The sequence below is a fragment of the Cydia pomonella genome, chromosome 26, assembly GCF_033807575.1.
Source record: "Cydia pomonella isolate Wapato2018A chromosome 26, ilCydPomo1, whole genome shotgun sequence".
NCBI lineage: Eukaryota > Metazoa > Arthropoda > Insecta > Lepidoptera > Tortricidae > Cydia > Cydia pomonella.
Genome location: NC_084728.1, coordinates 1,127,671 through 1,141,743, shown reverse-complemented (window position 1 = coordinate 1,141,743; position 14,073 = coordinate 1,127,671). Strand labels below are relative to the sequence as shown.

The 14,073-nt window shown below is 38.9% G+C and overlaps 1 protein-coding gene across 1 annotated transcript; it reads left to right on the top strand.

Moving 5' to 3' along the window:
• Nucleotides 1-109: 109 nt before the first annotated feature.
• LOC133531919 (uncharacterized) lies at nucleotides 110-13,743 on the top strand. Its single transcript, XM_061870345.1, has 8 exons — nucleotides 110-730; nucleotides 1,095-1,280; nucleotides 1,931-2,018; nucleotides 5,356-5,517; nucleotides 6,971-7,152; nucleotides 8,554-8,922; nucleotides 10,862-11,014; nucleotides 11,510-13,743. Exons 1-8 carry the CDS (start codon nucleotides 462-464, stop codon nucleotides 11,556-11,558), a joined length of 1,458 nt encoding a protein of 485 aa, XP_061726329.1. The 5' UTR covers nucleotides 110-461; the 3' UTR covers nucleotides 11,559-13,743.
• Nucleotides 13,744-14,073: the final 330 nt, after the last annotated feature.

The window sequence follows — 14,073 nt, the reverse complement described above, 5'->3', positions numbered from 1 at the left end:
AGAACAAGTATAATATTTTTCATAAGACAATATCAACGACCTACAGATTTAGAGAAAGTAAGGCAGTATGGCCTAAGGTCTTAGCTTGTCCAAAAGGACGAATAAAAAAAAAAGAAATTGTCATGTTTCAGACTCGAAATAAAACGCTACACTAGCAAAATTAGCAAGCGCTCCACCCTTTATAATGATTTTTTTAGTCTGGCAACAATAGGCACATCCGTCAATCTGACATTCACATTTTTCTGAGATTGTTGTCGTCGCAGTAAAAATAAATAAATTAATTCAAAATAACACACTTTAACACCCTTCAACTTACCTTGAAAGCTATGATAAGTTCATTTAATTCATTATTTCTATATTCCACTTCAAATCTCCCCCGTTTCGTCGCGCCGAGTGCTTAAAACTGAACCACCTTCGAGTTATTTTTGTGTTCAAATTACCTATTTCTTATGTAAACAGTGATGGAAAACTGTTGGGAACCGTCGCCCCACAGTTCCCAGGATTATTATCCGCACTACAACCTATTCCAGAGCTCGATATTCTACGATACAGACAACTTTCGAGTGCCGTGTCTTTTGGAGGATTCTGTGGCCTCGGAAAGTTCTGAGAACGAAGAAAAGAGTGCGGAGCCCCCGGACAAACCGCCGGAGGCGCCGCCGGTCAAGGCCAAGCGGGTGATCGCGAAGCAGGAGCTGTATCGAGACCCTGACTTGTTCGGGAAAGATGATGGGTATGTTTGTTTTGATGTCATGACATATTTTACATATAAATGGTTTGATAAGCGGGTGTAGTGATTTTTTTACACGATTTTTTTTTTACCAAAATCCTAACATAATTAAATGTATTTTAAACTCATTCATTCTTCATATATTCAACTAAACATATTTATTAATTTACAACACATATTCAATACAAATATTCCTTATTGCTCACCAAATAAAAAAAAACATGACATACAAATTCATTCTACAATTTAAACTATGGTGGACAACAGGTGGTCTTATTCCTAATAGTATTCATTAAAATAGACAAACTAAAAAAACTTTTTCATGTTAGTTCTCATGAAATGAATACAACATTGATTATTCTTACAGTGAATCAAACACCAATGGTCCCATAGAGCCTCCAAACTTATCGCTGTCCCAGCCATGGGGATACGACTGGACCAAGCAGAGCTGGGTGAAGGAGGGTGCTCCGGTGGCTGACCTGCTGAAGGATGAGAGGCGCACGCCGGACAACCAGCCCGCTGCACCGAGGGTTAACAACAGAAAGGCAGAGAGGTCAGTGCAGTAGGAAAAATTCCAGAGGAGCAGTAGAAGAGAAAAAAAATACCAGAGTAATATTGTGGAGTGTCGAACATGTCAATTACAAAAGTAAAAGCTTGTTTATCTTGCTTTGGGATATAAGGTGCTTGATAATTTCAAAATTTAGCTGAGGTTAGCTGGAGAAAACAAATTCTATGTATGTCTGCCACCGAAGAGTATACAATACAAATATCTTACCTATGAACAGAACCAAGTGACCTGAACCCCTGTCTTGTCTTTACCGGAAATTATTTTTAGATGTAACCTGAGTAATAAAAACAAATTATAGATAAAATCTTTATGTACATAATAGAAATATACAGAGGTATTGCTATAACTAGCTTATAAAATAGGCCCTTGAGGCATTCTACCAAGGATACTGGGAGCATTTCCTCATTCTCAATGCTGATTGTGCGTGGAAGCCGCCAGCTCTTCGGTCACGATTTACGTCAATCAAACGCTTGATTGAATTGAAATTCAATAAATAAATAGATCCTTATTTTTGATACATGGACATGACTCATACATAGTCAGTTAAAACATATCACTTACTTTTGACATGGCGATAGTCGGGTTGAATCAGATAAGCGAATGAATGTAAATTAGCTAATTCTTGTATGTTTCAGCATGATGCACAAGATGGGTTGGCAGGGTGGCGCGCTTGGGAGGACTGGGGATGGGATCACAGAGCCCATCACACCTAAAGCTATCCATGTGAGTGATCATTCAATACTTTAGAACCATATGGTGGTAGATTCTGGCATTCTGAGTCTGTAGCAAGCTCAGTCGAAGTTCACCTTCCCATACAAAAGGAATTTCATTCTCATTTTAAAACTATGTTATGGATTTTAATGAAACTTTGCACATACAAGGACATTAATTATATAAATAAATAAAAAAGTCATTTATTTCTGGTAAACTACTTATCTCACATGTTATTTTAAAAAAGTTTCTTAAACCTAGGTTACACCAGAACTCTCATTGGAGGTGTAGGCCTCTTTCAGCTGTCTCCATTTGATGCGGTCTTGGGCCACCCATATCCAGTTGGCCCCCGCTACTTTTACCAAGTCGTCTTTCCAGCCGGCTGGCTCCTTTTTCTCTTCCCATCTGGACCTCATGAAGTATTATGCCTGTAATTAGTTTATATAGCTCAAGCTTGTAAAACAAACGAAATAGAGCAGATACAAATTTTGTATGGAAAACTTAAATTCACTGTATTTTTGTAACAATGGTATCTGAAGCTACATAAACTAATTACAGCCATAGATATACCTTATCCTATTGTAAATTGTAAGTACAAAGTTCCAGAGCAATCTAGCTAGTCGTATTAAAATGAGAGCGTAACTACGTTTGTATGGAGAACCGAGCTTGCTGCGGAGTCATATAAGTCCACTGTAATATGCTTGTTGACTACGTGAGCTAATTCGCGATAAAATTAATCAATCAATTTTATTAGGATGACGTATGTGACTGATCTAGACAAAATATTGACATGTTTTAGTTTTATAAACATAGCAATTGAAGGCCGATTAATACTCCCCAGTAGTGCAGAACTTACATTCATAAGTTAGCGGTACAGGACAGGAGCAATGCATACGACAAACCAGCGCACACCAACCCACACCATTACTTCCACAATTGTATTGTATTGTAGTACGGGCGATTTTCCGCAACTCGACGACTGGCGTCTATTTTGCGTGACAAGGGGGGGGTGGAGGGTTGGCTACTCTTGCCAGCCCAACTCCTCGAGGAATCCTATCAAACCTTTGATGTTGAGTAGGACCTCAGGGAGGTCTCTCGGGGATCCGAGATGTTTTGCCCTGTATGGGGCCAATCCGCTGCATTCCAGCACCACGTGAGAGGCTATTTCTTCTGTCTCCATGCATCCTTGGCATAGGGGACTGTCTGTGACACCTGTTATGAAAAGATGTTTGTTAAATAGTCCATGACCTGTTATGACACTGGTTACCATACTCAGTCGGACCTTCCCTAGTTGAAGGAGCGCCCTTGTGAGCTTTCCGTTGATGCCAGGCATGGCTTCTTTTGCCTCTCTGCATCCAGTCTGGTTCAGCCAGTGTTCTGTGTGTAGTAGTACTTTCACAATTTCCACAAGCCATGCGAGGCTGAATGCTAAGCTTTGATACGCCAGGCCGCGTAGCCAACGTGCAAATCGCTTACGCTCTGTAGTGATCGAAATGCAACTGTCACTGTCGCACTAATATGGAAGAGTGATAGAGAGACAAAGCGTTTCATTGTCGAAGCGATAGCGATTGTTACCTTGGCTAGGCCGGCTGGTTACGTTCTACGTGCGCACGCTCTATCGGCAGATCCTGTTCTCTCCGTAACTTGGGGCTTTCTGAAAGCGCTAGGAAGAACAGCTGGTAAGCTGCTGTTTAGATCCATTGTCCAGATGTGCGCAAGTTTTTTTTTAGCATTTGTTTAGCAATCTGCAAGGAAGAGAAATGGCCAGGTTATTTTGACCAGACCGAGACATGATCCAGCTCTTTTTTCTGTTCTTTCTTACTTTTGTCGTCTCTCATACTTTGCGTGGGTGGGATTCCCACCTATCTACTCTGTTTTCATATATCTATTTTTAGGGAATAAGTTGTACACGGGAATTTTGTTTATTTTACAGTTTTTTACAATTTGTATCTACATGTTTATATCAGATAAACTAAGTATTTATTCTAAAATGTACACTGTTTATCTTATAATTACTTATTACTACTTTTGCAATGTTCTCGCAGTATTTTAAAAATTTAACTCTAATGTGTTTGTTTTTCATTATTTTACTTATTATATTGTCCTCCCTTACTTCCTCCTCCATATCATTCTCCACGTCGCGCCTCTGAGTGCTAAACTGAGGGCATTCCGCCAGGTGAAATGGCCAGGTTCGTAAGACATAGCTGAAGTCTTGGTCGCAAGGGAGTGGTGATTCACGTGTTTGAATTATTTATGAATCTAATAATAGACTCAAGGGGTAAATAATTCACCTGAAGTATTTAAACACATATTTCATCTTTTAAAACTTGGCTAAGATTCCATCTTATTCAATAAGATTGGTTCCATTTTGTCGCTGAATAGTACACTATATTATATAAAAATGTACCCAGCTGAAAAAAAAGAGAAATCCATTTGTAAACATAATTAGTTAATATCTCCAGAGTTAAGTGGGAGATGTATAGTACATGTTACTGTACATGAAAATAATCTATCTTTATCTTTGCTCCTACAGTACCCGGCGATAAATATTGCATATCGTTATTCCGGCTTCGTAGAGCGTTGTCAACAGCGTCCGTTGCTGGTAGTCTTTAGGGCCGCTGTGCCCCGAGGCCTTTTGGCGCAGACATTAGCTGAGCCACTTTCCATTTTAATTAGTTTGTAATTAGTTTGTCTCTTACTCTCTCGTTGACTCCAATATTCTGTTTCTAAAGAATGATGTACGAGTAAAGAAAGTTGTTTTTTCGAGTAGGCTTATTAAAATGCGCTTATGAACGTCAAATAAAGCTACGCCGGCTCTAACCCTGTAGGGTTAGCCGGCCGGCGTAGCTTTATTCAGAGGTGTACCTCTGATCGAGAAGATTAAAATCCCTCCTAAATTGAAGGAGGGTATCCAAATATGGATCTCGGAGACGGAGAATGCCTAATGGTGAAGTCTGCCTTTTTTAAATTTAGTCGGTGGCAAACAAAAAAAGCATACGGCCCGCCTGATGGCAAGCAGTCTCCGTATCCTATGTACGCCTCCTCCTCCAGAGGAGTTGCATGCGTGTTGCCGACCCTAACACTCCGCACCCTCGTTAAGCTTTAGCAACCTTACTCACCGGCAGGAACACAACACTATTAGTGGGGTCTAGTGTTATTTGGCTGCGGTTTTCTGTAAGGTGGGTACTTCCCCAGTTGGGCTCTGCTCTAGATCTGGAATGACATCCGCTGGCTGTGCCCGACCACACAAAGCGAGATGACATTCACAACGCCCATACCTCTCTTTTGGACCTAGTTTAAGGAGGTACCCGGGTCCGCCTTTTGAATGATAAGTATTATTTCCGAGCAGGCATTCCGGTCGCCGGGCCCCGGGCCGCGCTCGGGCAGGAAGGCGCGGGCGCCCGGCAAGCCGCCCAGCAAGCCGCCCGGCAAGAAGAACCAGACCCTGCGCGACGCCTTCTGCACCAACGTGCTGATGCATATACTGGAGTTCGTGCAGGATGATACCGAGGTAAGTTCTATTGTTAACCCGATGCCAATAAAGCAGCTTCCATACAATAGGGTATTTGACTACTCAGTATTCGAAATTATCCAGATAATTGTGACGTTCTCAAGCAAAAGGTACCACGTTTACGCCTGCCATAAGGACGCTCGGACAGGTTATTCCTATAAAGATACGAGCAAATTTCGCCCTTGCTTAAATTACGTGAACCTTGGTATGAACATTAACGTAAAAAATAAATATGTCTGGTACTAGTTATATATGCAAGCAAATTTTAAAGAAATAAAATACAGTGAGAAGTTTTATCGACTGAGCGACGCGATTTTCTTAGTTTACAGGTCAAAGTCAAAACACTTAACATTGTAGACAGCCACAAGACTTACAACTTTGCTTAAACGACTTGTCTGGTATGTAATGGGTAGTGACTCTGCCTACGAAACCGATGGTCCCGGGTTCAAATCCTGGTAAGGGCATTTATTTGTGTGATGAGCACGGATATTTGGTCCTGAGTCATGAGTGTTTTCTATGTATGTAAGTATTTAATTTAATATCTTTGCTTGGAATACTAAAAAATGCGCGTTTTCTGAGAGACAAGACCTAGCTAGATCGATTTTTCGCCCCCGAAAATCCCCGTACAGTAAATTTCATCAAAATTGTTATAGCCGTTTCTGAGATCCCCGATATATATCTTATACCTTTAAACGAGCAATTCTTGTATATATATATATATATTTCTGTGATCTCGGAAACGGCTCTAACGATTTCGCTGAAATTTGGTATATGGAGGTTTTTGGGGGTATACAATCGATCTAGATTAGTCTTATGTTTGGGAAAACGCGTGTTTTCGAGTTTTCATGCGTTTTTCTTTCGACGCAGAATATGGTCGCTAATTTCGTATTGCCGGCCACTGTTCGTCTGGTCCAGCGGGTTAAGACGCGGACTGCTAATCGAGTGTTACGGGTTCGAATTCTGCCCGGTGACTAACTTTTGTTTTTTTTTATATGTTCAAGTGTATATATAATTTTTTAATTTTTATTGTTTTAGACAAGTTTAATTTAGAATAAAATGTAGTTAAAATTATCACCTATACACCACCATATTACAATAAATAGGTTATAACCGAGCTAAGCTCGGTCGCCCAGGTACTTTTTATTTATTTGACACATTTATTTACACGGCAGTACAGTTCACACCAATACACCGAGAAACTAAATTTTAACAAATGAACAAAATAAGAATACATGAAACAAAACAAGAAACTTAGATATGGAAACAGATTTTCCAAAAAAAATATCACATACAGGTACTAGCTAGCATATATATATAAATATGCAAGAATTGCTCGTTTAAAGGTATAAGATATATATCGTTGTCTAAGTACCCACAACACAGGCCATATTGAGGTTACTGTGGAACTTTGTCAATTTGTGTGATAAAGCCCTATAAAAAAAATGTATTCCAGTCGGAGCTCCTATTCGACACGTCCCTCCGCCAGCACGAGCGGCGCTACATCACCCACATAGTGCACTCCGTGGTCAACGACGAGGTCCTGCACGCCCTCACTTCCACCGCGCAGTACGAGCTGGCCAGGGACATACACAAACACAATCAATACTTGCTGGAGTGTGCGCAGGGGGACAACCAGTAAGTACTTCAACATGGTTTAATTTCATTTGACTAATTTGTAACTTTCATTAAATTTATCGTGTCTTATTGGCTTTCGCAAAAAAAAAAAAAAAAACATCATTGGAAATTCATGCCTGAAACGGTTACCTACGAGACAGGCTTCGCCTAGTGTAGGAGCCAGTGAAACCTACTGAAAATTCTTAAATGTACATATACTGCTTCTTAGTTTTAAGACTGAATAATTTCAATTTCTGTGTAAGTTACCTTGTGTACAATAAATAATTTTTACTTTAAAAAAAAAATGGTGACCTCGGTGGTCAACGACGAAGCCCTACACACTTCCACCGCCAATTTAAAGCATCTTGAATTGAAACAGAGTTCTTTATTCTTTTTTTTTTTTATACTACGTCGGTGGCAAACAAGCATACGGCCTGCCGGATGGTAAGCAGTCTCCGTAGCCTATGTACACCTGCAACTCCAGAGGCGTTACATGCGCGTTGCCGACCCTAACCCCACCCCCCTCGTTGAGCTGAAATTCAGGCAAATACAAAGTATAAGTTTACAGCTACAGCCAAGGCACTTTATACCGTTAATACATATGTAATCAGAACATAAAATTAGTAAACTTGTATTACACACTATACATTTTTGGAACTATCTCTAGAATTAAACATACATATAATGTATTACTAAGTTACATAGAGATCTAAAAAAAAATGATATAAAGTAACAGAGTTTAAAAAAATCCTGATACTACGTTGTAGGGACGGCCAGTTGTCTGAGAATATGTCTGCGTTTTGGACTGTAGCTATGAAGTTATTTAGTAATTCTATTGCTCGGTACGTGGGTGCGTTTGAACCGTGATAGGTGCGAACATTTGGATATGCGAAAAGGTTTCTGGCTCTACGTGCGCTACGCCCTACTGCAGCTATGTAGTTATCTGGGGTAAAAATACGCATCCGTTCCAGAACGGATGGGTTGTCAATGGGAGAATCAACTTTTTAGCGTCACTCGTTGCCATGGTTACGATTAGTTGTCCAGGGGACAAAAGTTCATTGAAATACTGATTTTATGGTACTTAAATGTATTAAACTTGCGTTTTTGTGGTCGTTATAACCAATGTCCATAATGGGCCCCCTACTAAGCATGTTAATAGAACGGCATACAACGTCTCTTCAAACAAACTGTGCCACTGTTGTCCCTTGGACAACGGGACAGGATAACAAAACAAAAAAAGTTGATTCACCCAATATGATTTCTTAGAAGCAGACAATAGTGTAAGGCAAACGTTTGCTTTAAAACAAAATAAATTCAACCATATTTCCGTCAATATTGGTTTTAAATTCAGCTGAATTTGTTTTGTGGTCTTAAGAGGTTACTTACAAAATGCGGTACCCATAATATTAAATTTCTTTTCAGCCAACTAGGCATCTACAAAGAGGCCCCCGAAGACGTGTACCTCGTCACCCCCGACGACTTTTTATCCAAAGACGACACAGATGGTGACAAAAACGTCACCATCGACGAAAACGTCACCCATGACACAAATGACAAAGTCAACGGAGATATGGATGACGACGAAAATCCTTTTCTAAAAAGCATAAAGAAAAGTATAAAGAAAGACGATGAACCGAAATTGACCAATAAGTTTGAGACGGATTGTGTGATAGCAAAGGAAAGTGAATCTAAAGTGGGGGACGGTAAGATTGAAGTTCCGGTGACGGCCGAGGATAAGATGTTGGAGTTCTTTTTGGAGTTTGCTGAGACAGAGACTTATAAGGAGATGCGGTGAGTTATATTTATCTTTTTCTACTCGTCGATTGCAATGGTTGAATTAAGATTTCGTATACCAAACTATAATTGCGTGCTTTTCATGTATGGGCTCCAACTCAAGTATAAGATTCATTTCGATACGGTGTAGTCGACTATTAAAAAAAATAGCGGGAGTCGCGCGTTTATGTCTTTTGTACTACATTTTTGTCTACTGAGATACTTACTAATTGTCATTAATTGTTTAGGTTTCAAAGCAGAAAAAGTATTGTGTTAAAGCCCGTCCAGATATATATGCTCATTGTCAGGAGGGCGCTGTTTTTCTCATGTATAGGGTGACAGTCGAGTTTAGTATGAAAATTTTATTTCCAATGAAATTCCACAATATGGCGCCTGATCTTATATTACTGGTCAGGCTTTAGATGACTCGTAAAAAAAGTATTGTGTACAATAGTGATACAATCAAGCTTTTCAATGTCGACCGGTTTGGCCTAGTGGGTAGTGACCCTGCCTACGAAGCTGATGGTCCCGGGTTCTAATCCTGGTAAGGGCATTTGTTCGTGTGATGAGCATGGATATTTGTTCCTGAGTCATGGGTGTTTTCTATGTATTTAAGTATTTATAAATATTTATATATTATATATATAGTTGTCTAGAAGCGGTGGTGGCCGAGTGGATATGACGTCCGACTTTCAATCCGGAGGTCGTGGGTTCAAATCCTGGCTCGTACCAATGAGTTTTTCGTACTTACGAAACTTATGTACGAAATATCATTTGATATTTACCACTAGCTTTTCGGTGAAGGAAAACATCGTGAGGAAACCTGCATACATCTGCGAAGAAATTCAAAGGTGTATGTCAAGTCCCCAATCCGCATTGGGCTAGCGTGGGGACTATAGCCCGAGCCCTCTCGCGCATGAGAGGAGGCCTGTGCCCAGCAGTGGGACGTATATAGGCTGAATTATTATTTATTATATATAGTTGTCTAAGTACCCTCAACACAAGCCTTATTGAGCTTACTGTGGGACTTAGTCAATTTGTGTAATAATGTCCTATAAATATTTATTTATTTATTAATTTTATGTCGTACCTTACTTAGGCAACTCAACAAGCTTCGTTGCCTAAACACGTTACTCGACTGAAAAGCTCTATTATATCACGATCGTATAAAATACTATTTAACCTTTTATTGTATGTCTTTACAAGTTTTTATTTCACTTGCCTTGTTAGTATGTAGGTATGTTAGTGTGGGTCAAATATTATCTCCGAAGCTAAATTTACCACACTTCCTGATTGAGCTGAATTTAGCATACATATGTAAATCGGATGATTGGATGGAAGGTATTATGAATGAATGGAGGGATGGAACGGCAGAGGAAAAGGTGGATGGATTGTGTGAGAGATGACATGAAACGAACGCCTGTGAACGATGAGATGACGGGTGACAGAAAGATATGGGAGAAAAAGACATGCTGCGCTGACCCCAAATGAATGGGATAAGGGCAAGCGAATGATGATGTAAATCGGATGACAATACAATATTATAAATAATTAAATAAATATTATAGGACATTATTACACAAATTGACTAAGTCCCGCAGTAAGCTCAATAAGGCTTGTGTTGAGGGTACTTAGACAACGATATATATAATATATAAATACTTAAATACATAGAAAACACCCATGACTCAGGAACAAATATCCATGCTCAACACACAAATACATGCCCTTACCAGGATTTGAACCCGGGACCATCAGCTTCGTCGGCAGGGTCACTACCCACTAGGCCATACCGGTCGTCATTATGATGACATGAAGCTGATCTGATGATGGAGACACGAGGTGGTAATGGGAACTCTTGACAAGTATTAGTTGCCTGAGGAAAAAAAAGTACAGTCAGCTATAAAAGCTTGTATCCAAAATGAAGTTTTTGAGAAAAAACTTATAAAATTTGCAGGTTCCTAGGCACATTCACCGAGCTGCAGTCGTCCGCCATCCACTTGGTGCTGGAGGCGGCGGCGGGCGGCCGCGAGCCCGGGCCCGGGCCGGCAGCCAGGGCGCTACGGGCCGCTAGCTTCAAGATCCGGGACGGCGCCAACGGGACCCCCGAGTAAGTTACTACATTATGATAAAAAAAGTGGCCAAGTACGAGTCAGACTCCGGGTTCCGTACCGTTTATGACGTATTAAAAAAAACTACTTGCTAGATCTCGTTCAAACCAATTTTCGGTGGAAGTTTGCATGGTAATGTACATCATATATTTTTTTTCGTTTTATCATTCTCTTATTTTAGAAGTTACGGGGGGGGGGGGGGGGGGGGGGGACATATTTTACCACTTTGGAAGTGTCTCTCGCTCAAACTGTTCAGTTTAGAAAAAAAGTCACGTTTGTTTATATGATCAGACACGTAAGGATGAATACACTGCACAGAACACCGAATCCAAAACCAGTTTCCTAAATAAATAAATTGAATTACTATTTTTTCCTTCTCGGAAAGAAAATCAATATTATTTTATTAAATATTCTGGCCTCGGGCACCGGAGAGCTTGGCCACTTTTTCTTTTATATATGACATCTATTTCAGTTTTTAATTTTTCCCCTTACAGGATCCACAAAGTACCAGCTAGCCCGGCTCGAAATCTAGGAAAAACCTAGATATTGTAAATATAAGGTGGCCAATTCAATTATGACTACTTAGGAAATACGGAAAGGACCTTTCATGTAGGACTTAAAGAATTATTAAAACTAAGAAATGTAAATTCTAAGAAAAAAATCGTGCCTCGATTTTTACAAGCAAGTACGACTATCTAAAGCAGGGACGCTTTCCAGATAGACTTTCGTACATTGAACCGCCTGTTGCTATCTCTATTGCACACACATATATTGCTGTCACGCTCGCACAGTGACATTGACAACCGTCATGGGCGGGACAGCAATATAATTATGCGCGTGCAATAGACATAGCAACAGGCGGGTCAATATCCGAAATGTCTGGAAAGTGTCTCTGCTTTAGTTGAGCTGTCAAAGTCGGCAGACGATTTATTCTTAGTCTTTAACTTAATTTTACAATCTGTAACTCTTTATAAGAATGGCCGATGATGGCTACTTACTCAAAGACACAACCTTTGTTGTCTGGAAGAGATCGCTCTTAAACGATAAGACCGCCTGTTATTAGCTCTATCCAATTGTCTTTGTTTATGTTTCTGTACGTTTATTGTGTTGTATTGTACTGTTTATTGCACAATACCAATGATAAATTGATTGAGTAAGATGTGTATAATCTAAGATAATTTCGTGCTTCGTATTTGACATTCTGTGCTCCATACATTTTGCGGTAACTCTAATTGTCAAAAGTTGACGTTTGACAATTCAGTGACCGCAAAACATATGGCGCAGTACAGCGCCATCTGTTTTAGATCTCAAATTAAGGGGAACGTTTTTTACTTAGACTTCACCCCTCTATTGCAATCAATTGTCTTTGACAATACTCTTTATTGTATTCAAATTTTAACCGAATATATTTTATTTAAAGAAATAATTTAAAAGCTAATATGGTCATGTTAATAAAATGTTTCTATTAAGATATTCAAAAGTGACTCATTTTTATTAGACTTGAGGATGTTTCCTAGAGTTTACATGCTCAGCCATTTTTGTTACTATACGTCAAGAACTTAGATTTGTTTTGTCGCTAAAGATCAGATGAATTTTGTGCATATTATTTGCATTTAAAACAATTACAATAATACCAAAAATCATTATCATTCAAGCAGCTATTTATTTTGATATCTCGTTAGATGATAATTGATAACCAAAAGTTAGTAACGGGGAAAAATAATAATAGTAAACCAAAATCTATTGATGTATTACTATAGTTTGTTTTTCTTTAGCATTAGATAAATAATCTTGACGTGTATTTTTTATTAAAAACGAATGAAAAACGCTTTTTAATAATTAGTTTATATTACACACGAAAGGAATTTAATGTAAATAATCGTATAAATATGATTTTTAAATGTTACATACATATTTGCTGTGGCCTATTTTTCAAAAGTGTTTTTTAAATAAAAAAACACGTCAAAATCGCTTGCCTTCTTTCTAATGTTATAAAAACGAACTATAGTACGGTTCACTATGGCTCTGAACATGTGCTCGTAGCTAGTGAGTAGACCTCGATTAACCACATATAACTCCATTATACTATACCTAAACACGATGTCCTGTTTACGTGACCGTAGTATCAAAGATAATTTATTGTAATGGAGACGTAAAGTCCTAGGAAAAAAACGTGACCCTTAGTTTGACATGCAAAACAGATGGCGCTGTACCGCGCCGTATATTTTACGGTCACTGAATTCTTAAACGTCAATTTTTGACAATCAGAGTTACTGCAAAATGCAAGCTGTACAGCGCCATCTCGTTTACCTGCAAATTCGAGGCATGAAGTTGTCTTAGATTTTACACATCTTACTCAATCAATGTATTTTTCGTATATAAACATGGTATAAATGAATAACTGATTTATTACATATTTGAAAGGTGACCAAGCGTATTGTAATTAAATTTGACAAATATGTTTATTATAAAAATATGTGCCATTCTCAACCAATAGGGTACTTATTGTCAGTTGCCAATAAGGCGCTTTTTGCATTTAGCATCAATTTGAAATCGGCCTTATCGACAATCTACAATGTGGTACCTTTTGGTTGAAAACGTCACATATAATGATAAAAGTAAAAAGTATATCTACTCTGTTTAATTCGGATTCCACTGAATGTCCGGACCAGTGGTTTCCAAAGGTAATTGGTCTCCGACCAAATTAACAAAAACAGCCTTTTTCTGGCCCAACTCTTGGTCGTCTTAAAAATAAAATGTTATTCCCTAGTAGCTACCCTACTAGACCCACCAGTGGGCCGCGGCCCATAGTTTGGGAAATGCTGGTCTAGACAAGAGGATACTAAGATGCGTAACTTAGTGCAAAATGTTATAGTAAATAATAGTCTCATAATGCGTTTTAGGACGTACCACCGTTTAATTATCGAGATAAATTAAACTGCTTTATACACTCTAGTATTCCTTTGATCGATCAATAATTTAAGGAATTATACGATATGAAATGGAGAAAAAACGAAAGATGTTAAATACATGACGTTTTTGAGTGCTCATAGTAATA

What these genes read in the sequence shown, in the direction of transcription:
- LOC133531919 (XM_061870345.1), top strand. Translation starts at nt 462, where the DNA reads ATGGAAAACTGTTGGGAACCGTCGCCCCACAGTTCCCAGGATTATTAT. An exon ending in AACAACAGAAAGGCAGAGAG is followed by an intron (nt 1,281 to 1,930) that starts GTCAGTGCAGTA and finishes TGTATGTTTCAG; the next exon opens with CATGATGCACAAGATGGGTT. An exon ending in TCGTGCAGGATGATACCGAG is followed by an intron (nt 5,518 to 6,970) that starts GTAAGTTCTATT and finishes AATGTATTCCAG; the next exon opens with TCGGAGCTCCTATTCGACAC.